Source organism: Aedes albopictus, chromosome 1 (assembly GCF_035046485.1).
Source record: "Aedes albopictus strain Foshan chromosome 1, AalbF5, whole genome shotgun sequence".
NCBI classification, from domain to species: domain Eukaryota; kingdom Metazoa; phylum Arthropoda; class Insecta; order Diptera; family Culicidae; genus Aedes; species Aedes albopictus.
In genome coordinates this window covers 92,343,464-92,369,569 of record NC_085136.1, presented here as the reverse complement: position 1 = coordinate 92,369,569, position 26,106 = coordinate 92,343,464, and the positions used below count along the sequence as shown (strand labels likewise).

Genomic DNA, 26,106 nt, shown 5'->3' with positions numbered 1-26,106 from the left:
GCGAAGATCGCAGGGCACGCGTCGTCATGTGAGATTAGATGTGCGCTGCGCGTCCGTATTCTAAACCTATTTACAATCATCAGCTGTCCAAGTGCGGCCGCACCGGATTGTAACGGTGTGCGGCAGCCAGCTGATTGGTGATGTCTAGGAAGGCGGTGTGTCCCAAACTATTCGGCTAAGGGACTGTTCATAAACCACGTAGACCAGAATTTGGCGATCTCAGACCCTCCTCCCACTCGAAGGCTTTGGCCAGATCCACGCCCCTCCCCGCAAAAAGTCTACGTGATTTATGAACGGCCCCTAAACACATGCTCAAACGGCGCGGCGATGGGCGATGGCGCTAACCCATACCACGCATCGAGCCGGCTGTTGACCAAGAACCTAAACAAAAATATTGCGCAATATCAAGGGCGAAGCGAATATTTACCACGACGGCCGTTTTTTACGCGCCTACGATGGGTGATAGTGCGCTTCGAGTCGGTTAGGAACTGTTAGTAGTCAGACGACTTCCGTGCCTTACAGCAGAGTATTCTAACACGAGGTTTGTTTTTTGTTTGTTGTGAAGCGGTGTGGTGAAAGTGAAAGTTGTACGTCGTGAAGATCGATTATGGCCGGTATCCGAGCAGCTAGATTAGGATGCTGCGGCCTAGGACCGCGTAGGACACTGGCGTCGCGGGTGGTCCATCACGAAACAGAATGGGACAAAGCTCTCCCGTACAGCAAGATCCCAGCACCGAGTGTGTTTAAGATGCTGAAGAATTTTGGACCAGGAGGTGAGAGTTCACTTTGATCTTTTTACTTTATATTATAGTGAACTATAATGAACGTTGACTATTGACAATTCTAAGGAAATTGTAAGATATTTCATTTTATCGAATATCCTCAAGACATTCTCAAGAGAAAAAGCTTCAGGATCAAGCAAACTTTCAACATTGACAAGCAAGTAGCACAAATTCGTAGGTAGTATAGTCCTAGACCACTACTATGAGATTAATTGCTTTTCCGTCCGTTACTAAAACACGAAGACTTGGGACTAATGTTTTATAGACAACGCAATCCGTCAACGATCGAGTGCTGTCCTAACAATGTCTTTGCAATAGCTGAGGTATCGAAAACGAAGGTCAGTTTGACATCTACTAAAAGCCGTGAGAAACTCTACGAACTCTGAAGTCTAGGTGTCACGAGTATGAGAGTGTTGAAGAGTAAAATCCAAAGGATACGTTTGGTTAACGTTCGGGCAGCTCCGAATCAACTATCTGCTAGGTTCGTCCAGCTTGCTCGTAATCGTGGTCAATCTGCATACATTTTTCCTCTCTACGTATCGATATCTCCTCATCTCGATATCTGCATACCTCGAAGTGATCTCGTTCGTTTTTTCTATATGTCAAATCGATACATCAGAAGGCCGGCTCCAGAGGCACGTTGTAGCAGTCACCGTTGGAAAACTATGAGGGGATTTTATTTGATAGGTGAATTACAGATGACTTCTCGAAACATCTCCCGTTTGGATGATATTAAAGATTATATACTTCTACTGAATTTAAATCAATATAAATGTTATTGTGTTAGTTAACTTTTGCAAGCAATTTCCCATCGAGAATGTTTTGCGACGTCGTGGGTGTTTTTGTTGTTGTTGTATGCTATAAGAAATTAGCTACGATGAGCGCCAATTTGAGAGATCTATTACAGTTGGAATTCAATATACACGGTACTGTCAACTTTACGCCCACCGTGATTTCTGCTTAGTTTTTTTGTGTGTGTAGTTGCGGCATACAGTTACCTATATATGTTCCAAAAATCAACTCAATTGGTAAAGAAACAATAGAAAAATTGCGATGGCCGTAAAGTGGATGGCACCGTGAATAACGAATTCCGACTGTATCTATACGGGAACAATAAGAGCTTCCGACAGAATAAAGAAATTCAATCTACAACGGGGATAAACCTGCCTCGGGTTGAAAATCCCCACAATAAAGAGTCATTAAGTAATCAAATCTATAAACATTCTTCTTCTTCATGGTGTAACGTCTCCACTGACTGGGACAAAGCCTGCTTGTTAGCTTAGTGTTCTATGAGCACTTCCACAGTTATTACCTTAGATCTTCCCTGACCATTTTGCATCGTATGGCAGGCACAAATATTCTCTATGCCCAAGGAAGTCAAGAAAATTTCCTCCACGAAAAGTTCCTGGACCGACCGGGAATCGAACCCGTCACCTGCAGCATGTTCATGATAAATACTCACATCATCACAGCTGTGGCTATGGACCTGCTTTTGCTGCCGGCTTAGAACCTGTTTTGGGGGTAAACAGGCAATCTCAAACCAAGGTGTCAGGCGACTCGTGCTGGGAGATGAATGGTTGAGATCAACCAGGGAATCCGCAAGCGGCAAGGTAGGCCTACTGATCATCTTTTGCGAGTGTGTTAGTATCGACTGGCACGCAACCTGGGGCCTAGTAGAATCCTGCTTGGAAACCGGTTTGTGTTGCCGATGGGTATGGCCCGCGAGATCGCATTGTGTTGTTTGGGAAGGCCCGCTCGATGCATGTTAGGTAGGCGTAAGCTAGTATGACACTCTTTGATCAATGCCAAATATTTGACCATTTTTGACAGTTATATTTTGACCAAGGTGTACATGGCAAACAAAAATATTTGTCACTCTCGAAAAACGAATAGGGACAAACAGAGCCAAACAACCTGCCAAAATTTATCTGTCAAAAGTGGTCAAATATTTGGCGTCTGGGCGAAGAGTGTAATAGCACCCGTAGTTTGTTCGAGTTTGACGTGCATACACCCTCCCTGGGTTCAACAGATGCTCGATCTTTAACAAAGCCTATGAGGTAACGTACACAAATTACGTAGTGCGGCCAGACTATCCGTGCAGAAAAGTATAGCAACTGAATAACACACTGTGGTATTTTTCTTAAATACTATCATACCTCGATATGCCTTTCACTAGGTGGTAATAAGATACAAAGTAACAAAAACGAATACCATAATATTGTATTAATCTCACCTTGAATATAACAAGTCTTTTTATTCCAATAACGAACGCATACCTGAAATTTCAAGTGCTGTTTTGTTATCCGAAAAGTATAGAATAATAAAGTGATAACATTTTCTATTATTGAATTGTTCATTTTTTCGATGGCTCCACCCCAATAAAAATGTATTATACACTGGCGATTTGGCGAATGATTGTATCATTCCTCCTCTTCCTCTTCTTGGCGTAACGTCCTCACTGGGACAAAGCCTGCTTCTCAGCTTAGTTTTCAATGAGCACTTCCACAGTTTTTAACTGAGAGCTTCCTCTGCCAATGACCATTTTGCATGTGTATATCGTGTGGCAGGCACGAAGATACTCTATGCCCAAGGAAGTCAAGGAAATTTCCTTTACGAAAAGATCCTGGACGACCGGGAATCGAACCCGTCACCCTCAGCATGGTCATGCTGAATACCCGTGCGTTTACCGCCTCGGCTATATGGGCCCCTTGTATCATTCCATGTATGATCGAAATGATAGCCCGAAAGGGTTGTTATGCACGTTGTATCATATTTTCTATTAGGCCATGCAAAACAGCCCAACGAGTGCTGGCTAAACTTCAACGTTTAGCAACATTGTCAATAACAGGAGCTATTCGAAGTACTCCTGGTTCGACACTAGATGCCTTAATGCATCTGCTACCCTTGCACCAATTTGTGCAACTAGAGGCGAAGAAAAGTGCCTTGAAGTTAAAAAGATATAAGAACATCTTAGAAGGCGATCTAACAGGACATTTGGAAATCTTAACCAATGTTACTGTAAATCCACTAGTAATAGAAAATGAAGACTGGATGGAACCAAAATTCATCTTAGATATACCATACAAAGTTTCGATTGATGATCGGAGCGTATGGGAATCAGGAGGACCAACGGTTCGACCAGGATCTATTGTATTCTATACGGATGGATCGAAAATGAGTGATAGAACTGGAGCTGGAGTATATGGACCCAGGACTAAACTCGCCATACCAATGGGTAAATGGCCAACGGTGTTCCAAGCTGAAATTCAAGCTATTTTGGAATGCGCTGCCATCTGTCTTAAAAGAAAATATAGACATGCGAATATCTATATCTTTTCAGACAGTCAGGCAGCTTTAAAGGCAGTCTACACATTTGAATGTTATTCTAAGCTAGTATGGGAGTGCATTACACTACTGAAGGAACTGGCTGGAAGGAATACAGTAAAATTATTCTGGGTACTGTGTGGGTGTCGCATGTAATTCGGCAGCACTGCCAATTGCATCTGTCAGAATGCGTGCACCTATCCCACTCTACACACATGCACGGCGGCACATCCCGCTCTACACACAGTGGTGTCACGCAAGCCTGAGCGAGCCCGCGCGATGGAGACAGCAGCCAGCAGCAGGACAAGTGCACTTGGATCGTGTGAGCCTGTGCGCTATGGTCGATTCCTCAGTACCCGAACCGCACATTACGAATCATCTGCTGCACCGCACAGTGGTTGCGGTAACAGGGATTCTTAACGAGAAATTTTATTCACCATCTACTGATGAAGGAGGAGATTAAAATGTACATTATGGTAAAATACGGTACAAGGGAGCCGACATTTTAATTAAAAAAATGACATTCTTTGATTTGCATCATATAAGATTGAAAACTATGGCCATAACTGCTGCACTTAGCCTATATTGAGTTCAAAATATTTGGCTTATTTATTTTGTTATAGTGAAGCGTACATATATTCCCAAAAACAAGAAATCGAGTCAGAGCTGTATGTATTAGAAATCCGTAATAAAATAATAGAATACCACCCTCTTGAGCGTGATGTCATATTTGAATCGCCAATCATGGATGTAGTCAGAAATCTTGGTGTCATGGTCTTGGTCAAAATATTTCCGTCATGTTATTTTCGTCGGAAAAAGTTTCATAAAGCAGTATCTATTACATGAAGACAATGCTCATGCTTCTAGAAGGATTTTAAATTTTAGAGAGATGTGAAAATCAGTGAAGAGTGTTGTCAGACAAAAGAGGCACAAAACAAGCAAAAAAGGAGGTGCGACGATTACTCTTTATCCCTACTGGTGACAGATAATGACATGATCTCGAATTTTTTTGTTGCAGACAAAACGGAAGCTGAATTTGTTGCTTACATTTCAACTCGTGAATAATCAATTATTACTAACCCAAAGTCAAAACTATTTGATGATGGAGCTTCACCAGAGTTGCAGTTTTTACCGACTCGAAGGCTTAAAAATCTCTAAACTCGTGGTGTGCGATGTTAATCCCATTATTTTCAAGTTGGGACAAACGTATGTCGCATGGGTTGTTTTGTCGCAACAAATACAGGTTGCGACATTGCCATTATTGTTGCGCGATGGTTGAATTTTGATTCACTGGTGAAAATGTATATACTGTCAAACACATGTAGTCCAATAGAAAGACTAGTGTAGAAGAGATAGTTTACGCCAGATAGGTCAATAGGTGGGTCAAATGTAAAAAAAAAAAATAAGCAATGTTATTCGAAGAGAGCTACATTTACTTAAATGCTCGCTTAAATGTTAAGCTTCGCAGCCCAATTGAAAAAAGTACGAATGCATTTTGTTGACTGTAAGCATCCTTTAGGGCAATTTAGATTTACTTAATTGCAAGAGTTCAATTTGAGATACAGCGAATCTTAATATTTAGAATTTTCATGTCGTTCAGGTTTTGAGTTATCATTGATTTATAAACGATGGGTTTCCCGGTTCGATCGAAGACTGACAAATTTTCGTGGCTTTGTGGGTAGACAGTTATTGAGCTTGGATCATTATGTTAAGCCGGTGGTACTATTATTGAGTATATTGAATAGAAATCACTGATCTTAAAATTATCGAACAATGAAACAGTGAGATGGCAGATAGAGTAACATAACAGTTATTTTTTTTAACATCAACTAGAGCGATCAAGTTATGCTTAGGGTGTCTGTACCAATTATGGCACTACTTAAGGAAAACTATTTGTACAAAAATAACGAGAAAACCAACGAATGTCATCAATATGTTAAAAGATAGATTAGTTTGCATACTTTACAGGAAAAATGTAGAAACGGAGCCAAAACTACTTTTAGTATTTATTACAGTGTGTGCCAATGATAGGAACCCTGTACCGGTTGTGGTTACATGTTTTTAACTTCATTTCCTTTTCGCACTATTTGCAAGCATTCCTTATGGGATTAACTGGTACACTATGATGAAAAAGTGTGCAAGAAAGCCGAAATTTTAAGGAAAATGATTTATTTCTAACATAATTTGAGCAAAATGTGGAGTTTCAATGAGTGCAACCATCTTTTGTGAACGTGATCTGTTGTTCACATTTTTTTTTTCTTTTTGATCAACTATGGCAAAAAATTGGAACCATAACCATAGTTAGAAAACTTAGCCTACTTGCATATGCTTGCGTCCGAAACGTATGATAATTTCTGCGACTCAAAATAAACAATCAGTAGCTTTAAGTGAATTGCAATGTTGCGCAAACAACACTGCGATATAAAAGTACTCACAAGCATACTTTGCCTTAATATGGAGCTGAAAAGCTAAGTTCAAATGGGAGCGTAAAGTCAGAAAAAGGAAAGGACAAAATACAAACTTTATTTTAGTAAATCCTTGAGTACAAGATTTTTTGAGAGGAAGGGAGATGTGTGGGTGTCGCATGTAATTCGGCAGCACTGCCAATTGCATCTGTCAGAATGCGTGCACCTATCCCACTATACACACATGCACGGCGGCACATCCCGCTCTACACACAGTGGTGCCACGCAAGCCTGAGCGAGCCCGCGCGATGGAGACAGCAGCCAGCAGCAGGACAAGTGCACTTGGATCGTGTGAGCCTGTGCGCTATGGTCGATTCCTCAGTACCCGAACCGCACAGGTACCAGGTCATTGTGGAATTGCAGGCAATGAAATTGCGGACCAGCTAGCTAGGGAGGGATCTCTGGGTGCCTTGTATGGACCGGAACCCTTCTGTGGAGTATCATCAAGTGCTCTATCGATGGAGCTAAAAAAATGGGAGAAACAGAGCGTAGGAGCAAACTGGCATACTGCACCTGGAATATCCCAGTCAAAGAGATTCATCGTGCCAAGCGTGAAAAACACGAACACGACACTACCCTTAACTTAGTAAACGCGAATTAAGTGTGTACACAGGATTGTTAACCGGGCACTGCCCATCTCGACACTTTTTATTGAAGCTCAAGAAGATTCAATCAGAAGAATGTCGGTTCTGTGGTTTCAACTCCGAAACCTCGGAACATCTACTTTGTGTGTGTAGTTTTCTCTTTAAGAAGAGAGAACGTCATTTCGGTGGATGCATCATGCATCCCCGAGATATCTGGTGGAATATAAATCCCAAGAAGGTAGTGGCTTTCATTTTGGAAGCTTTTCCAAACTGGGGTATAATGCAGGCCTAAAAAAAAACAATCGCTAGTTCTTAATACTAGTGAGTGTATTAATGTACTGCATAAAGCAAGTGGGTCTTACCACAATAGATCAATTAATGGTCGCAGTGGTTGTGTACCCCTACAGAGAAAAAAAAATGCAAAGATGGAAACACTCACTTGCAGTTTTCTCAGCTCAGAAGCGTGCAATCAAAAAACGATGTATGGACGACTTTTGCCTTGTGATTCTGTCTGAAAGTTTGCCGAATTAAGTAGGTGTCGCACACGCATACCGAATTCGTGAGTGAGCTGCGAAGGGAACTCTCCACGAGGTGAATGCAATTTACACTCACCTCGTGGAGAGTCGCTTTCACAGCTCTGTCACGACTTTGAGATTCGAAGGGGTCACCCTTCTCTATTCGACAAAGTTTGAGACAAAACCACAAGGCAAAATACGTCAATACATCGTTTCTTGATTGCACGCTTCAGAGCTGAGAAAATAGCAAGTGAGTGTAATTCTTTGCAAGTGAGTGTTCCCATCCCTGGCTCCATGATGTAATAACAAAACTTGTTATTCAATTATTTTCACTGCTAAATCAACAACACCATATCTGTGGAGGAGGACCTGGGATCGAATCCCACTCCCTGCAAACTCACAAAATGTGGGTTCTTCCTTCGGAAGGGAAGTAAAGCGTGGGTCCTTAGATGAACTAGCCAAGGGATAAAAATCTCGTTAATACAGATAAAAAACACCATATCAATACCATACTCTGCTCAAATACCTTCAATTGTCATTATGATGCTCGCATAAAATTAAGTAGAATACACTAAAAACTCCATTTCGACGGGTTTTGAAGACGTTACAGACAGGTACGTTTTCCGGGGTTTCCGAGGGTCTCACGTGCGTTACATGGGCTTCAAGTGGGTCTTAGATGAATTCGGAGGCGTTGTGCGGGCGTTTTTGGGGGTTCAGATGCGTTACATTGAGTCCGAGGGAATTTTAGAGGAATTTTGGAGGCATTTTAAGAAGTTTTAAAACATTTTTGGCGGGATTCAGAGGTCTCACGGAGGCGTTTTCGGAGCGGCTCAGATGCGCTATATGGGATCCGAGGGGAATTCAGGGGGATTTTGGAGTTTGGGATTCAGAGGCGTTACGGGAGCGTTTCGGAGAAGTTTTTGGGAGTTTCGGAGCGTCTCAGGTGCGTTACATGGGGTCCGAGGGGTTATTAGGGGATTTTGGAGGCATTTCAGGAAGTTCCAGAGCATTTCCGGTGGGATACACAGGCGTTACGGAAGTGTTACGGAGGAGCTTTCAGGGGTTTCAAAGCGTCGCAGGTGCGTTACATGGGTCCGAGGAGGTTTTAGGGAAATTTTGGATGCATTCTATTCTAATCTAGTGCTTGCACAGCCAGTGTTGAAAAGCATTTAGGGGAATTTTGGATGCATTTCAGGAAAATTTCAAACCATTTCTGGTGGGATCGAAAGGCGTTACATACACGAAACGGAGGAGTTTTCGGGGATTTGGGGCGTCTCAAGTACGTTACATGGGGTCCGAAGGGGTTTAAGGGGTTTTTTTGAAGGCATTTCAGGATGCATGGGGTCCGAGAGGATTTTAGGGAGATCTTTGAGGCATTTCAGGAAATTACAGAGGATTTTCAGGGACCCCATCCCATAATCCTTTGAAACGCCCCTGAAATACTATTTGATTTAAAGATGTTCTTGAAACCCCCTGATACGGCCCTGACCTGAAATACCTCGAAACGCCTCTGAAATGCTATCATACGCCCCAAAATTCTCTAGGAACGCCCTTAAAATGCTCCTGAAACCCCCTGAAATTACTCTGCAATGGCGTGAAACGCTCCTAAAACCCCTTGTAACGCCTTTTAAATGCTCCTATGGTCCCCTGAATTGTCCTTAAAGCACCTTGAGACGTCCCTGAAACCCACTAAAGGCTATTGAAATGCCCCTGAAAACGCCATCGAAACCTCACAGAACGCCCTTAAAAGGCACCCCAAATCCACTGAAACCACCCTCTGAAACGCCCCTGAAGCCCCTTGGAATCCCCTTTTCTGGGCTCTCTGGGAACTTTATGGGAACCCCTTTAGCCCCGCCTCAAATGCCCAGGAGCAAGACCTGTTCTCACGAACTAGATTCCCTCATTAAACCCCAAACTTATTTTATGTATGTACATATGCACAAATTTCTCTCATTTGTTATAAAATAATCTTGATTATGGGTGACGCGGCCTGACGGGCCTTATCACCAGGGGTTCCCCAGGCTTCTGGTCTCGGCCACGGAAGTCTTATGGGGCGGGTAACAACCACCTCTTTTCCTAGGGCCGGCTCTTCGCTGTGGGACTGATCGGGGCACAAAGAATCTAAACACCGCACTTCACTTTCAATATTGCTTTATTTTACCTTTTTTGGTGTGTGTGTGTGTGTGTGTGTGTGTGTCGTGTCGGGTGTAATGTGTAAGCTGGCCAGCGATGACGGAATCTCGATGTGGGATGTGGGATGCTCTGCTTCTCGGCGTGGGCTCGGGAACTCTGGCCCAAGATGGCGACTGGATGATGTGACTACTTGATCACCGGCGGTCGTGCCGATATCTCGGTGGAGCTTGGTTGCTGTTTCCTGGCTGACCAGGGGTTCTCAGCCGAGCACTAATGGGTCCTATTGGAACACGAGGAATGGGGGTCTTAGGGTTTTGAGGACACCACCCAAGCAACACACATGTTATAATAGAGTTACAGCAGCGCAAGTTTTGGTTGTATATAAGTTTAATTGACGTAATTTTAACATTGTGTTTAAATAACGTAAAATAAACTTCTATACAACCAAAACTTGCGCTGCCGTAACTTTAATATAACATGTGTGTTGCTTGGGCAGTAAGACAGTTTCTCACTTATTACCTGACTCTTTGGTTTATTATATGCACCACTTAACTTTTTCTCTGACTTTGAGTACTGACGGTACTCTTCTTAAATTCAAATTATCTATTCGATCAAAAAACTCTTCTCTATTCGTAGATAAACTCTTCTCAAGACTTCACTTTAATAAACTTGATGTGTTCACTCCGGAGCTTCGCGTCGAAAAGACCGGATATCTTGCTCCAAACCCCGTATATTCTTTCCGAAGATCCTCATCCACCTCCCAAAGCCTCTAGTTGTCCACCTTTCCTGTCCCTACATTCTATTCATATTTCCAATGCCCACCTTATCCTTCTGTCATCCCGGGATTCCGATGTCATAAGTGTCATGTGTTTAATTGTGTGGAGTAAGTTAACAATATTTGTTCGTTATTTAATTTGGCGGTTGATTTTCTGGGAATGGCTTACCTAGCTATATACATATTATTTAAAATTAACTGTTATAATCATCCTATTGGGTGACAGTTCATGGCGAACTGTAGTATATCTACTCATTCTAAATTGTTCTCTTCTCTCTGCTGATTGATTGCTCGCTCTGGATTGGGATTATAGGGTAAATGTACCCGAATGGTAACACATTTTATACCTTTTTTAATTTATGCACATTTCCAATTCATGCAACCCCGTAGCCATGTGCATAAATTGAGGTTTTAGTGTAATATAATAATATCAATTCCAGATGTTAGAGCATAGGTTACTCTCTGCATGATATTTGTAAGGTATTCGTTTCTGCTCGGGTACACTTCATGTTATATAACTGCGTACTAATAGATTAAGGACTGATTAATACTGGTAATTCAAGGACTGACGTGCATTCTTATTGTAGAACACACTCTCTTATTTGACAGTGCAACTGGCCCCGAGGATTCTTCCAGAAGTTTCTCCGGCGATTCCTCCTGGAATTTCTTCAGAGGTTTTAGCCTGACACTTCTCGAAAAACTCCTCATGGGATTTCTCCATGCACTCGTTTTGGTCTACCTCAAAGCATTGATAGCCTGCGATTTCTTCAGGGACTCTTTCATGGATTTCTCAAGAATACTTCTAAAGATTCTTCCAGCGATTTCTGTAGGCATTCCTCCTGCTATATATTCAAAGAACATCGTTTAGGATTCCTCCTAGCATTCCTTATGGAATTTCACTAGAGATTTCTCTAGTAATACCTACTAGTCTTTAGAAAAATCACTAGAAGTATCACCAGAGGCATTTCTGGAAGTATCCTAGGAAGACTACTCGAAAGAAACCCAGCAAGAATGTCAAGGGAAATCCATTGAGGGATTTCTGCAGGTATCATAGTAAACTTTCTGGAGGAGTCATAGAAGGTATTCCTGAAAGAATCAGTAGGAATCGCTTGTTGAATCCCAGCTGAAGCTCCAGGAGGAATCTAAGCGTTTCTAGAAGTTCTTCCGGTGATTACTCCAGGAACGTCTTCAGAGATTCAATTCGGGACTTCCAGCTGGGATCCCTTAAGCAATTGCAACTGTGGCTCTGCCAACAAATCCTCGTGGGACTCCTCCAAAAGTTGTTGTCTTCATTAGTACCTTCAGGGGGATTTATTCAGGAATATTTGCTGGGATTATTCAAGGCAATATTTTGAACATTCTGCAAAAAGTTCCTCCGGTGATTTCTCTAGAAATTCATTTAGAGCTTTTATCACGGGATTCCTTCACTTATTTCTCATGGGATTCCTCCAGGAGCTCCTCATGACCTTATTCCAGAAAGGAGACTGAGCAAAAATGTGTGGAGTCTGGGCCCGGAATGTACATCAATGACCCATATCTCTTTTGAAAGGTCTAATTGAGACAAGAAAAGTTGCTATGGGGCCAAAAATGTTCATCATAAGACAAAAAAGTTATTTGACATTTTATGGAACGAATTTTGGTTGTTTTTGTTGTAATTATTTGCATTATTTTTCACAAGAACCCAATCTCAAATACACCAAATGTCTCATCTGTCAGTGTTTCACTCAATGGTAAGTCATTCTATTACAAAAAGAAGATAATAATGATTCCAGGAACAGGCCAGTGCATAGAAAAGGTTGGGAATTCTGCGTTTTTAGGAAAAAGTGGAAGGGCATGTAGTGTATTAATCTAGGTATTAATATTATAATATTGGAATGAGTATAACCAAACGTATTATACTTAAAACCTCTTCCCTTGAGCAAGCGCTTGTACAATGTACAGATTTTAATGTTGAAACACAGTGAGACATATCAAAATATAAGGGAAGTATAAAAAAAATCACTTTGATTAGAGCCAAGCTTTATCCGACCAACCATGATTGCCACAAGGGTTGTGAGGCAAGGATGTAATATAACCGCTATCATACTCAACAAGATATTTGTGGGGGCATTTGACCGTGCATCGAATTGTAGGCTGCATTAGTAGCCTATGGAGCATCTGAACGACTTCAATTGGGCTAATAGTGTAGCCCTACTAGACCAATGGTGCTTTGTCAAGCAGAGGAAACTCAAAGATCTAGCCGAACGGTAGTGGCGAGCCCTTGTTTGCACGTAAAATGAAGTTTATGACCGTGTTATAGTACTTTTATGCAGTTAAGGACAAACGTCTTGAAATCCCGCTTCAACAGCGCATCAGAATTTCAAACGCACAAATCTCAAGAAGCAAGCTTCACACAACATTACATTTTATTATTCTGTTCTTGCTCACTTGTAAGAAGCATAAAATAAGAAAATCTAGTGCGCTGGTTTTATTTACGAAGAGATTTGTGCCCTCGAAATCGTGAGTAGGTGCCAAAGTCGGCCATTTTGGCGGCCATCTTGGGATTCTAACAAGTCTGTCCTTAAGTAACATAGCATACGATGCAGCAAAAGTGCCTTATGCGTGCAAAAGTGGAGCCAATATGCATTGGCGGGACAACAATAACGCCATAAGACTTGAAGCTATATCTTATGTGATGTATGGTTTGCCTTATTGCAACGTAACATAGCACCTTATGCGACCTTATTATATTCGAATAAAATAAAAAAAAACAATTATTGTCATGTCAGTGTCGAACCATTGACCTTTGGATAATCGAGCCCCACTTTACGTGCGTGTTCGCCAGACTATCTGGAGATAAAACCGACTTAGCGTGATTTACCGCACTGCTTCCACTACCACTCTCTGGCTAGCGTCATCCATTGTTGATTACCAGAGCCACAAAACAAAACTAATGAGTTTATACCCACAACGATGATTATTAACTGTTTTGTAGGTTTTTGGCATTGCATGGACAGTCTAACAGTACCTCTTCCTATGTTTTCACATACCTAATCGCATTATGTAAACGTTTCTAGCTTATGCGAGTTTTTATGCACCCTTTTACGAGTTTATTTTTTCATTCATGCGATTTTATTCGTACACCAATGCGAGTTAAACTGGCATAATATGGCAAGTGCCAAGAGAGTGGTATAATCATCGCAGTATGCAATTAAGCGAATTCATTTGATACGTTGGGAGTTCGTTCGCACACTTTTGCGAATAATAAAAAATATAAAAGTTGATTTGTATTCTTATGCGACTTTTCCAGATACATCGCAATAAGTACAAAAGTAACATCATATGCGATGAAAATTATTACTCCGCCGTACGATAGAAGCTTAAAATAGTGCTTTTTTGCGATGTACTGCATGCATCCTTATGCGACTACTGGTTGTATGGGGTTCAACCTCTTCGCAAGAAGCGGGAAAGCTAGGTAATTCTTTGAGTAGAGTAGGGACAGTATGAGGTAGCTGTGCACGAATGGCCGGTATAGGGAACCCCATTTTCTTCCTGACTAGCATGGCGGGAGAGATCATGGATAGATCATGGTTAGTGAAGGCCATAAAAATTGAAGATGAGTAGATTGCAAAAAAATGAAAGTGGCTACGGAGCCGACAGGAGAGCTGCTACCAGGTGGCGTTCGTAGGGCCGGTTGTTAACCCGGAGAGTGAAGGGCAGTAATACCTGCAAGCTTGGAAGAGTGGCCTTTATCGGCCGGCTTGTCCCAGATCGAAGGGGGCAGGGGCTTGTGACCATGTGTAGGTCCTCAGCGACCACAGATTAGGGCAAGTAAGGGGGAGAACTCTGTGTGCACAGGCAGAAGAAGAAATGAAAGAAGAATTATGAACGTGAGCGTAGAGACGCTAAGCCAAGAAGAAGTATAAGAGCAAATGCTAAGGGTAAGAAGGAAGACACCCTCGTCATCCAGACAGACGAGTCTAACCCCTCAGAGATTTTGATGGCGATGATGAACAATGCCAATCTCACGGACTCTGAAGCCACCATACTCGAAAAAGCTAAAGCACGACAGAGCCTGCAAAGGCGCCACCTTCAAGTGCTCATTGACATGGATGAATCTATATAGTAAATAATCGACTCCTTTCCGGCTAAAGGCGTTTCAGTACCGACATTGGCCAGTGCGAGACCTAGCATGGTCAAAGCCTTTAGCAGAGTCTGACTAACCTGGTTCGTGAAACGGCGTCCCCTTTCCATTGCCAGTGAATTGTTCCAACACCTACTCCTGGACTGGATATTTACCCGTTGTTCATATCTCCAACCCAGTTGCCGTTATCGGTGGGTGGTATGGGTGGTCCGTAATGATGGTGATATCCATCTCCCACTAAGCGACTGTCTGAATCATCAGTTGCTAGTCTGCATCACAGTAGTTCAGGTTTGTACTGTGACTTATAAGTACTTATCAACCAAGGTTCTTTTGAAGGCCAGGAGCGCTGTACATGCTGTTCGTATATTTCCGAGAACAAATCAAGCACTTGGGATGGTTTGTCCTGCCTTGCGCCTTATGACATTTGTCCCTACATCGCCTACAAAGGTTGCTATTGTGCCTCTCGATATCACAATTAATCATCAGTTTATTCAAACACACATAGTTGTCCCTCAGAAACCCCAGCTTCTTGTTCGCATCAGTCTTATCCAATCCTAGCTAGAATCCAAAGCTTCTATCTTTAAAGTTCATTATTTTGTCTAGTTCCCTTGAAATCACCATTTCCTCCTCAGAACCACCAGCATGTTCCTAGAGCCCTCGGTAGCTTTCCAGAATACCCTGTTTTTTTTTTAAGTTTCTGGAGGTTTTTCTCGACTTCTCTAGGATTCCCTGCTTCTTCCTAGAATCTTTAACTTCCTGCTCTACTATGCGCTTTTTGCTCAATTACTAGCATCTTGCTCCATGAATCGTCAGCTTTTTCTTGAATCCCGTTTTATTTTTGGAATAGCCCTGGGTATTCCTCTCGGTATCCGAATCTTCTTGAATCCATTATATGTATATTGAATTCATTTACTATTTCCAAGTTTTTGCTGAGATCAAACATTCCAAGTAGCCGAGCTTCTTATTGAAAACATTTCCGTCTATCTAGAGTTACAATATTTCTGGTATCCTCAAGGTACAGCAATGAATATTATTCATTGAACCTTGTGCATCACATACATTATTAAAACATCTTATTTAAATGTCAAGTTTCACTTGACCCAAAGTGTTTTTATTTTCGTTCCTCCCTTATAAGTTGATGTTCCATTGTGTTTCAACATTATAATCTGTAAATTGCATAAGTACTTGCTTAAGTGAAGTGATTTTAGGTACAGTAGACGTTCGGTAACTGCAACATGTTTACGTTTCACTTAGCGAACGAAAATCCGATAACTGCAACGCCTGACAGTGTCAACAAACCATCAACTGACGTAAAATGAACGTGAAATTCATCCGACTGTTCATTTGGGCTAACATGGCGCACCATTTTGACGGATGGCGGTGCGATAACTGCAAAATTGTTGCACTTACCGGACTTGCAGTTAAAAAGCATTGCAGTTAAACCGTTTGCACCGACCGAACGTCTACTGTACAATACTTTTTCGGTTATACTTCCTGCACTATAATAATTTAAATACCCAGATTAATACACTACGCGCCCTTCTCTTTTTCCTAAAAACGCAGAAACCCCAATCTTTTCTATGCACTGGCCTGTCTCTGAAATCATTATTATCTTCTTTTTATAATAGATTGACTTATCATTGAGTATGACACTGACAGATGAGACATTTGATTTATTTGTGATTGATTGCTTGTGAAAAATAATGCAAATAATTACAACAAAACAACTAAAATCTGTCTCGAAAAATGTCAAATAACTTTTTTGTCCCATTATGAATATTTTTGACCCCATAGCAACTTTTTCTTGTCTCAATTAGACCTTTCGAAAGAGATATGGGTCATTGGTGTACATTCTGGGCCCAGATTCGCCAAGTCTCTTTTCATGAAATTCTTCCAGAAATTCCTTCAAAACTATCTCAAGAATTTCTTCAAGAGTTCCTCCAGAAATTACTTCATATATTGCTTAAGGGAGCTTGAAGAGTTTCATAGATGAATCTCTAAAAAAAAGGCAGACCTAATCAAGAAATCCTTGCCGAAATTCCTGAAGAAATCATTAATACACAGGGCAAGTTTTAGAAGATATTTCTGAAGCAACCATTGAAAATAATCAGACAGAATCCGTGGATTAATTTCTGAAAAAAAAACCCTGCAGGAATCTCTAGTCGCATTCCTTCATAAATGTCTGGAAGCATTATTGGAAGAACCTCGGATAGAATATCTGGAAGTGTCCCAGTGAAATCTCTGAAAAAATCCAATAATAAATTATTAAAGAAAATCTTGGATGAATACCTGGAGAACTTCCTTAGTGGAATTAAAGAAATAATTAATTGAGAAAAAATACCTGGAGAAATTCTCTATCAAAGTTACCGGAGAATTTTCAGAAAATACTTTTCAAGCATAAGTATACTTATATATAAGTATGCTAATATATTTGTGAATCCTCGCTGGAATATCTAGAGAAACACATAAAACAATATGTAAGCAAAATCTCAGTACATATTTTTAAAGGAATTTCTGTATAAGTTCCTGGGAATAGCTTTGGATAAATTTTTGAATGAATTCCTTCAAAAATCTGAGAAGGAAATCCTGTATTATGTACCACACAGAGAAGCCAGTTTCTCTGGCCTTGGATGGTGAATAGGCCTTAACCTTTTGGAGCCGATTTGTTTCGCCGCTGTCGACGAAACCTCGTTGGTGTCAAACACGTTTGTTATGCTCGGTTCAGAGTATCTGAAAGCTCATGTATACATGAATGAGACAGTGTGCCATGCGCTGGTTTGAAATGCGTTTTAGGAAAATTTGTGAGATTTGAGATCATAGCATGCTCATGAAAAATCTAGTGTACGTGCCTCAATGAGACGTCTCGTGAGACTCGTCACATTGAGATGTTCGTTAGTGAAAAAGAATTGCAGCGACGGCCCAGATTAGACCTTGTGAACCTGATCCCACCCCATCTCAGGCAAAAATACCGAGATCGATAGTTATCCACGGATTGAATCAGTTTATTCGCGAGCGATAATGGTGGCGATGGGTACAAGCGATTCGGATTTTGAAGTTTTTTAGGGGGAAATCGTAGCGGTTTGGTTATCTGCCGTCGTCTAGGCCGTCGTCAACTATTCGGTGAAATCAACCAGTTGATATCCGCACAAAACGTCAAAACCGTTACGTCCGTAACCGACCGCTTGCTTGTACCCAGCGCGGTCGTAACGGCTCGCGGATAAGTGCATAAAATGGGGCAAATTGGGGGTCAAATAAATATTGGGTTTGTTTTTATCGATTAAGATTGCAATATCTCTAGCCAAAGATGTTGCCCACATCATATCTCTTATGCTTCCAATTACACGTTTAACGTGCCTGTCTGGGCCATAGTGACCCCAATCAGGCCCGTGCACAGAAGTAGCGCCAAGGGAGGGGTTTTTCCCAATTTTGGCAAAAGGCGGAGGGGCGCCTAGTGTATGAAGCGTCGGTATTGGGGAGGGTTTAACACCCAAAACCCCCCCCCCCCCCTTGTGCACGGGCTTGACCCCAATACTTATTTAGAACTCCTTTGCATAAAAAATCTTATTTTTCAACACCGGTGGGGGTGATGACCTCAAAATAGTTTTCGTTCCTAGTCGCTTAACTATTTGTAAGGTGAAAAAATAACCTTTGTTGAAACTTTAGTTTTTGCGATTATGTATGTATAATCAATCCGAACATAAACGTTGGTGCCATTTTTCTTCCACTCAAATGATCCTGCATCTCTCTCCGTTGGTCAAATAGAACACGCCCAGAAAATCATCAGTCAGAAGGTACATTTGGAAGAAGCCTTCGCCACAATTGATCCGTTTACCACCTTTCCCGTAGTAAAACTATCTCCGGCTGTATTCCATCTGCCCCAACACACCTATGACCAGAACGTCCTCCGCTCCCGGATTACGTCAACCCAGTCCCAGCAGAAAATCATCTAGAAATGTCATCCTATTGAACGATTCGAGAGTAAATCGAACCGGGCGGTGCGGTGTTGCGCTATAACAAGCTGTACCTGGAGCTTGTCTCATTGAGACGTCTCATTGAGACTCGCAATGCTAATGTGATGTGCACTAACATCGCGAGTCTCAAGCTCAGGGAATTTTCATGTGCTCACGGCCAACTTTTCTCAATCTCGTAGGTATTGAGATTTGTGCGTACAGATACTCTGGCTCGGTTTCATCGCCGGGGTCATATATGACCCCTCCGGCTCCAAAGGGTTAAGCTAACTGGTTTATTTCTGCCCAATTAACCCACGTCACCACTAGGCATAAATATTTTGCCATTTCGCAAGGCATTACAGAAAGCTTTACAAGAAGTTGGAAGAGCAACTGACGAAAAATTGCAAGAGTCGGGGCAGGGATCGAATTCATGACGACCATCCACTTATGAAGAGAATGTGTGACCACTACGGCCTCAGTTAGGGTCAAATTTTTGTCCAAGAAGAAACCAATGCTCAAACATCTTGATTGGCTCGATCGAATTTTCAATTCGAATGTTTGATCTTTAGTTCATTCCTTATCAAATATTTGACTCTGTGTACTTAAGGACAGACTTCTTAGAATCTCAAAATGACCGCCACAATGGCTGACTTTGGCACCTACTCATGGTTTCGAGCGCACAAATATCTTCGTAAACAAAACCAGCGCATCTGGTCTTCTTATTTTAAGCTTATTACAAGTGAGCAAGAACAGAATAATAAAATGCACTGCTGATAGGTACTTGTTGAGATTTGTGCGTCTGAAGTTCTGATGCACTGTTGAAGTGGGATTTCATGGCGTTTGTCCTTAAGGTCATTGAATGATCCACATTAAGGGGACCTACACACCAGTCAAATGGTTGGTCAAACCTGGCCACATCATCGAAAAACACCCTCAGACTTGCGTAGGAGCGAGTTGATCGGTGGCTACACGAGGTGTGGCGAATCGTTTGACTGGTGTTTAGGTAAACCTACACTGAGGATATTGTTCGTATGTTTTTCATAGTTTACATCTTATGAATCAGTTATTTTTAATTTTTCCATCATTTCATAGTTCTCGTATGCTTTTCATACATTGAAAAGCGAAATCCATAAGACTTGTCGTATGAAAAATCTCATAAGAAGCATCGTATGAAAATCATAAGATATGTTATGAAACACCATTGCTAAAAAAACAACAAAACCTTTTATTGGCTTCTAACCACTTAAACTTCCGAAGCGCAGATGGGCGTATGAGTAAAGCATGCACTCGCTAACCTTGACGTTCCTGGTTCGATTCCGGGTTGCGGCTTTTTTAAATTTGAGCAAAATATTTCATAAAAATATGTATGATTGTCATAATACATAGTTTCAGTTTTTATACGTTATCGGTATGATTTTCATACGTGAGTGTTATGAAATTTATACAGTAATAGTATGACAATAATAGTTGGCGCTTTGAATTCAAAATCATAGTTCATTACTATGATTTTCGCAAGAAATTCTTGTGGCAAAAAATCATAGTTGATTCGTATGATTTTCGGAGTTGCAGTATCCTTAGTGTAAATGGTATTAACACCTATGTGCCTGTGCCTCATTTTGCACCCTATTTCAAAACTTTAAAAATCTGATTCTCAGCCGTTTCTCAACGAAAGTTTGTGAAATTTTAACAGTTGATCACAAAGTCCTTCTAGTTTATGGAACCGGTATCATGGTTCCGGATTTTTCCGTTGTTCCGGATTTATGGCCGTGTGTACTGGGGTAACCTCCTTATCAGATAGAGGTGCAACCTATAATTCGCCTTCGAAAACTAGCTTACGGCATTCCAAACTTCATGATTTTGCAAAACAAGAGTATTGGAGCATATTTCTAGAGATGCTGAATACATTGACCACTTCTCCGGATGTTCCGGAAACCTGGTGCCCCCTGGGAAGTGACCACTTTCTGACCGGTTCTGAAACCTAGCTTGCGACATACCAAACTTCATGATTTTGCAAAACAAGACAATTAGTATATGTTTTGAGATACTTCGGATACACTGGCCACATCTCTGGATGTTCCGGAAACCTGGTGCCCCCAGGAAAGTGGCCACTTTCTGATTGGTTCTGAAACCTAGCTTGCGACATATCAAACTTCATGGTTTTTCGAAACAAGGGAGACCATGTTTCTAGAGATTTCTGATGAACCGGCCACTGCTCCGGTTGTTGCGGAAAGCTGGTGCCCCAGGGAGTTCTTAGATAGTTTTCTCTTTTATTAGAATGCCTTTCGCATACTGAACGATTACAATAGAGGCAACTGATCATTGTTTTCACGTCACGGTGTCGTGAACAGTACCAACATCTTCTGATTTTTTTCGATATGTATTTCAGTTCCCGAATATCTGGCTGTTCGTTCATACAATCCGGACATGCGTACAATTTAACATTTCGATAATATGATGAACAACCAGCCGACTTACATAATGGACACCTTTAGACCTTTAGATTGATATTATAATCACACCTTTTGTTTTTCATTATATAGGATGCTGTCCTGTTGTCTCGTCCTAATGTGATTTACGGCAAACTTCTTCGAAAGCCCAGCTTGAAAGCGCTAAAAGGAATGTGATGTAGGAATTGTGAGCGCAGATATCGAGAATGTTGAAAAATATTGCCAGGGAATATCTGTCTGTCCGCCGTTTACATGTATAGCTTCCAGGAATAAGATCTAATGAATCTTCACCTGCTTTTAGTGAATTGTACATCCTTACCAATTTTGGTTTTTCCTGCAAATAATTTAAAATTTAGCGCTGTTAAAGGCTGTTGCGAAAGGCATTCTAATAGAAGAGAAAACTGTTTCAATGTATGCCACAGATGCTTGCAATAAACTATTTTCAGGTAAGTGACCAATTCATCTAGTGTACCAAAAATTTATACAAACGCGATCCATTAGTCTTGTTTTACAAAATCATGAAGTTTGATATGTCGCAAGCTAGGTTTCAGAACAGATCAGAAAGTGGCCATTTATTTGGGGACTCCAGGTTTCTGGAACGTTCGGAGACGTGGCCAGTGTATCCGAAATCTCTCAAAACATGTATCAATTGTCTTGTTTTGCAAAATCATGAAGTTTGATATGTCGCAAGCTAGGTTTCAGAACCGGTCAGAAAGTGGCCACTTCCCTGGGGACACCAGGATTCCGGAACATCCGGAGACGTGGCCAGTGTATGTGAAATTTGTAGAAACATGGTTCAAGACGTGGCCAGTGTATTCGAAATCTCTCAAAACATGTATCAATTGTCTTGTTTCGCAAAATCATGAAGTTTGATATGTTGCATGCTTGGTTTCAGAACTGGTCAGAAAGTGGCCACTTCCCTGGGGACACCAGGTTTCCGGAACATCCGGAGATGTGTCCAGTGTATCCGAAATCTCTCAAAAGATGTACCAATAGTCTTGTTTTGCAAAAGTATGAAGTTTGATATGTCGCAAGCTAAGGTTCAGAACTGGTTAGAAAGTGGCCACTTCCCTGGGAGCACCAGGTTTCCGGAACATCCGGAGACGTGGTCAGTGTATCCGAAATCTCTCAAAAGATGTACCAATAGTCTTGTTTTTCAAAATCATGAAGTTTGATATGTTGCATGCTTGGTTTCAGAACCGGTCAGAAAGTGGCCACTTCACTGGGGACACCAGGTTTCCGGAACATCCGGAGACGTGGCCAGTGTATCCGAAATATCTCAAAACATGTACCAATAGTCTTGTTTTTCAAAATCATGAAGTTTGATATGTTGCATGCTTGGTTTCAGAACCGGTCAGAAAGTGGCCACTTCCCTGGGGACACCAGGTTTCCGGAACATCCGGAGATGTGACCAGTGTATCCAAAATCTCTCAAAATATGTATCAATAGTCTTGTTTTGCAAAATCATGAAGTTTGATATGTTGCATGCTTGGTTTCAGAACCGGTCAGAAAGTGGCCACTTCCCTGGGGACACCAGGTTTCCGGAACATCCAGAGACGTGGCCAGTGTATCCGAAATCTCTCAAAACATGTACCAATAGTCTTGTTTTTCAAAATCATGAAGTTTGATATGTTGCATGCTTGGTTTCAGAACCGGTCAGAAAGTGGCCACTTCACTGGGGACACCAGGTTTCCGGAACATCCGGAGACGTGGCCAGTGTATCCGAAATATCTCAAAACATGTACCAATAGTCTTGTTTTTCAAAATCATGAAGTTTGATATGTTGCATGCTTGGTTTCAGAACCGGTCAGAAAGTGGCCACTTCCCTGGGGACACCAGGTTTCCGGAACATCCGGAGATGTGACCAGTGTATCCAAAATCTCTCAAAATATGTATCAATAGTCTTGTTTTGCAAAATCATGAAGTTTGATATGTCGCAATCTAAGGTTCAGAACTGGTCAGAAAGTGGCCACTTCCCTGAGGGCACCAGGTTTCCGGAACATCCGGAGATGTCACCAGTTTATCCGAAATCTCTCAAAACATGTACCAATAGTCTTGTTTTGCAAAATCATGAAGTTTGATATGTCGCAAGCTAGGTTTCAGAACCGGTCAGAAAGTGGCCACTTTCCTGAGGGCATCAGATTTCCGGAACATCCGGAGAAGTGGCCAATGTATTCAGCATCTCTAAAAATATGCTCCAATACTCTTGTTTTGCAAAATCATGAAGTTTGGAATGCCGCAAGCTAGTTTTCGAAGGCGAATTATAGGTTGCACCTCTATCTGATAAGGAGGTTACCCCAGTACCCACGGCCATAAATCCGGAACAACGGAAAAAATCGGAACCATGATACCGGTTCCATAAACTAGAAGAATTTTGTGATCAACTGTCAAAATTTCACAAACTTTCGTTGAGAAACGGCTGAGAATCAGATTTTTAAAGTTTTAAAATAGGGTGCAAAATGAGGCACAGGCACATAGGTGTTCTGTTACGTCTGTAGTCTGCGGAAATATGTCCGTCAGTTTATCAGTGAGCGCGTTGCAAGATTCCACTAACTTTTAACTTGAATAGGTAGATAAATTTCAGCAGTTAAGGACAGACTTGTTAGAATCCCAACATGGCCGCCACAATGGCCGACTTTGGCACCTACTCACGATTTCGAGGGCACAAATCTCTTCGTAAACAAAACCAGCGCACCTGATCTTCTTATTTTAGACTTATTACAAGTGAGCAAGAACAAAATAATAGAATACTTTGTTGTGTGAAGCTTGCTTCTTTAGATTTGTGCGTTTGAAGTTTTGATGCACTGTTAAAGCGGGATGTTAAGAAGTTTGTCCTTAAAGAATCAATTCATTGCAGGTAGTCAGCACGACGCCGGCCTGCCGGAAGTGTACCGCTTCTTCCGGGACAGCTACGGTGATCTGGTTCGTATGCCGGGTTTGTTCGGCAAACGGGACATGCTGTTGAGCTTTCATCCGGATGACTACGAAACGTTGTTCCGAAACGAGGGCCAATGGCCACTGCGCCGTGGACTGGACACATTCGGGTACTATCGGATGCACGTGCGTCCGGATGTGTTCAAGGGAAAAGGTGGATTGGTGGCTGAGTAAGTTCCGACTTAGGGTATTCACGCGGATTGGAAATAGTGTACGTTTTGGTGTATTCTTTCAGTCAAGGAGAAAACTGGCAAAAGTTCCGTACCGCGGTCAATCCAGTTATGCTGCAACCGAAAACGATAAAGCTGTATGTTAACAAGCTTGATCGAGTCGCTCGGCAGATGACCAACATGTAGGAATGATCACATAAGTAATAGCGTGCAACGATCATACAACTTCAGCTTAATGTTTTCAGAATGCTTCGCATTCGGGACAACAAAAACGAGCTACCGGCGAACTTCAAACAGTGGATAAATCGTTGGGCGCTCGAATCCATGGGAGTTCTGGCATTGGATACCCGATTCGGTTTACTCCACACTGAACAGTCCGTAGAAGCTCAAACGATCGTCACTAATCTGCAGGAGTTTTTCGAACTGACCTATCAACTGGACGTTCTGCCTTCGGTCTGGAGATACTACAAAACGGCATCGTTCAAGCGGCTTATTGCAGTGATGGACCGAATAACCGAGTAAGTGGGATTTGACATCATGACAGTGTAGTTTAGCTAACAGACTTGAACATAATGCACTTATCCAACACACGCTAACGCCGCTCAGCACTAAAGTGCATAATTTCCAGACTACACCAAAAATGTGTAACCCTTGCACATTCACAAAATCAGCTCCTGTGTCCGCAAAATCGTTAAATTCGCAAAAAAAATTGTACAGCAATCTAGCTAGGTTTACTAGTGACCTTGGAAAACAAAAAAATATCGACATTTCGAATCTAGACGAGTGTACGAGCTGTTTTTGAGAATGTGTAACTGTAACACATTTTTGTGTGGTCTGGAAATTATGCACTTATGAGTAGGGCTTACACATTTTAGTGCTGAGCGGTTTTACTGTGCAGTTGATTTTCCTTTCAGAATCGTGAGGGAAAAAATTGAGGAGGCAGTAGCCAGATTGGAAAGCAATCCATCGGCTCCCAGTGAAACACAGAGCGTGCTGGAGAAACTGCTGAAGGTTGATCGAGATATTGCGTTCATTATGGCTTGTGATATGCTAATGGCTGGAGTAGATACGGTACTTGTTATTCGGTTGAACCTTCAGTTACTGAATAATCTAAGACAACGTTTCTCTGTAGACAGGTGCTGGCATCACAGGAGTCCTGTACTGTCTTGCCACCAATCCGGGCAAACAGGCAAAACTGCGCGAAGAGATCCGAACCATTCTACCGAACAAGGACTCTGCGTTGACGCCGGAAAACATGAGCAACCTTCCGTATCTTCGGGCATGCATCAAGGAGTGCATTCGTTTGTGCCCTCCGGTATCGGCAAATGTACGTGCCACAGGAAAAGACATGGTTCTACGAGGCTACCAGGTTCCTAAAGGGGTATGTCAGCTGTTCCTTAAGTTTCCCACATGTAATCCTAACATTCTAAACATATTTTTCTCCACGCAGACTGACGTGGCGATGAGTTCCATGATCCTGCAGAACGACGAACGATTCATAACACGGGCCAAAGAGTTCCTCCCGGAACGGTGGCTCAAACTGGATGACTACCCGAGCGTCCAGGATGCCCATCCATTCCTAATTCTGCCGTTCGGGTTCGGAGTGCGTACCTGCATCGGACGGAGGCTGGCCATGTTGGAGATGGAGATTCTCACCGCTCGGATTACGCGCCTGTTTGAGTACCGGTGGCACTACGGAGAGCTGAAGATTCGCGGCAATTTGGTCAACATGCCCATCAATGACCTTATGTTTCAAATGAAGGAGGTGGCCGATTAGTTGAGATGCTAGTCATGCTACGTTCTGGTTGAAGTTTTAAGCAGTGGTACCTGTCAAGAATGTGTTATATTATTTTATGTTTCTACAGAAACTATTTTTAAGAATATAAGTTTATGAGAAAAAAATA

The 26,106-nt window shown here is 41.9% G+C and overlaps 1 protein-coding gene across 1 annotated transcript; it reads left to right on the top strand.

Annotated features, from left to right (window-relative positions):
* Positions 1 to 404: 404 nt before the first annotated feature.
* LOC109402061 (cytochrome P450 12b1, mitochondrial) lies at positions 405 to 26,106 on the top strand. Its single transcript, XM_029855385.2, has 7 exons — positions 405 to 773; positions 23,956 to 24,202; positions 24,268 to 24,384; positions 24,448 to 24,720; positions 25,117 to 25,273; positions 25,335 to 25,583; positions 25,653 to 26,106. The coding sequence occupies exons 1-7, from the start codon at positions 608 to 610 to the stop codon at positions 25,977 to 25,979; spliced, it is 1,536 nt and encodes a 511-aa protein (XP_029711245.1). The 5' UTR covers positions 405 to 607; the 3' UTR covers positions 25,980 to 26,106.

Bases quoted from the DNA above. Each gene is read 5' to 3' on its own strand.
- LOC109402061 (XM_029855385.2), top strand. From the start codon at position 608: ATGGCCGGTATCCGAGCAGCTAGATTAGGATGCTGCGGCCTAGGACCG. The intron at 24,203-24,267 runs GTAAGTTCCGAC...GTATTCTTTCAG, and splicing joins AAAGGTGGATTGGTGGCTGA to TCAAGGAGAAAACTGGCAAA. The intron at 24,721-25,116 runs GTAAGTGGGATT...TTTTCCTTTCAG, and splicing joins GTGATGGACCGAATAACCGA to AATCGTGAGGGAAAAAATTG.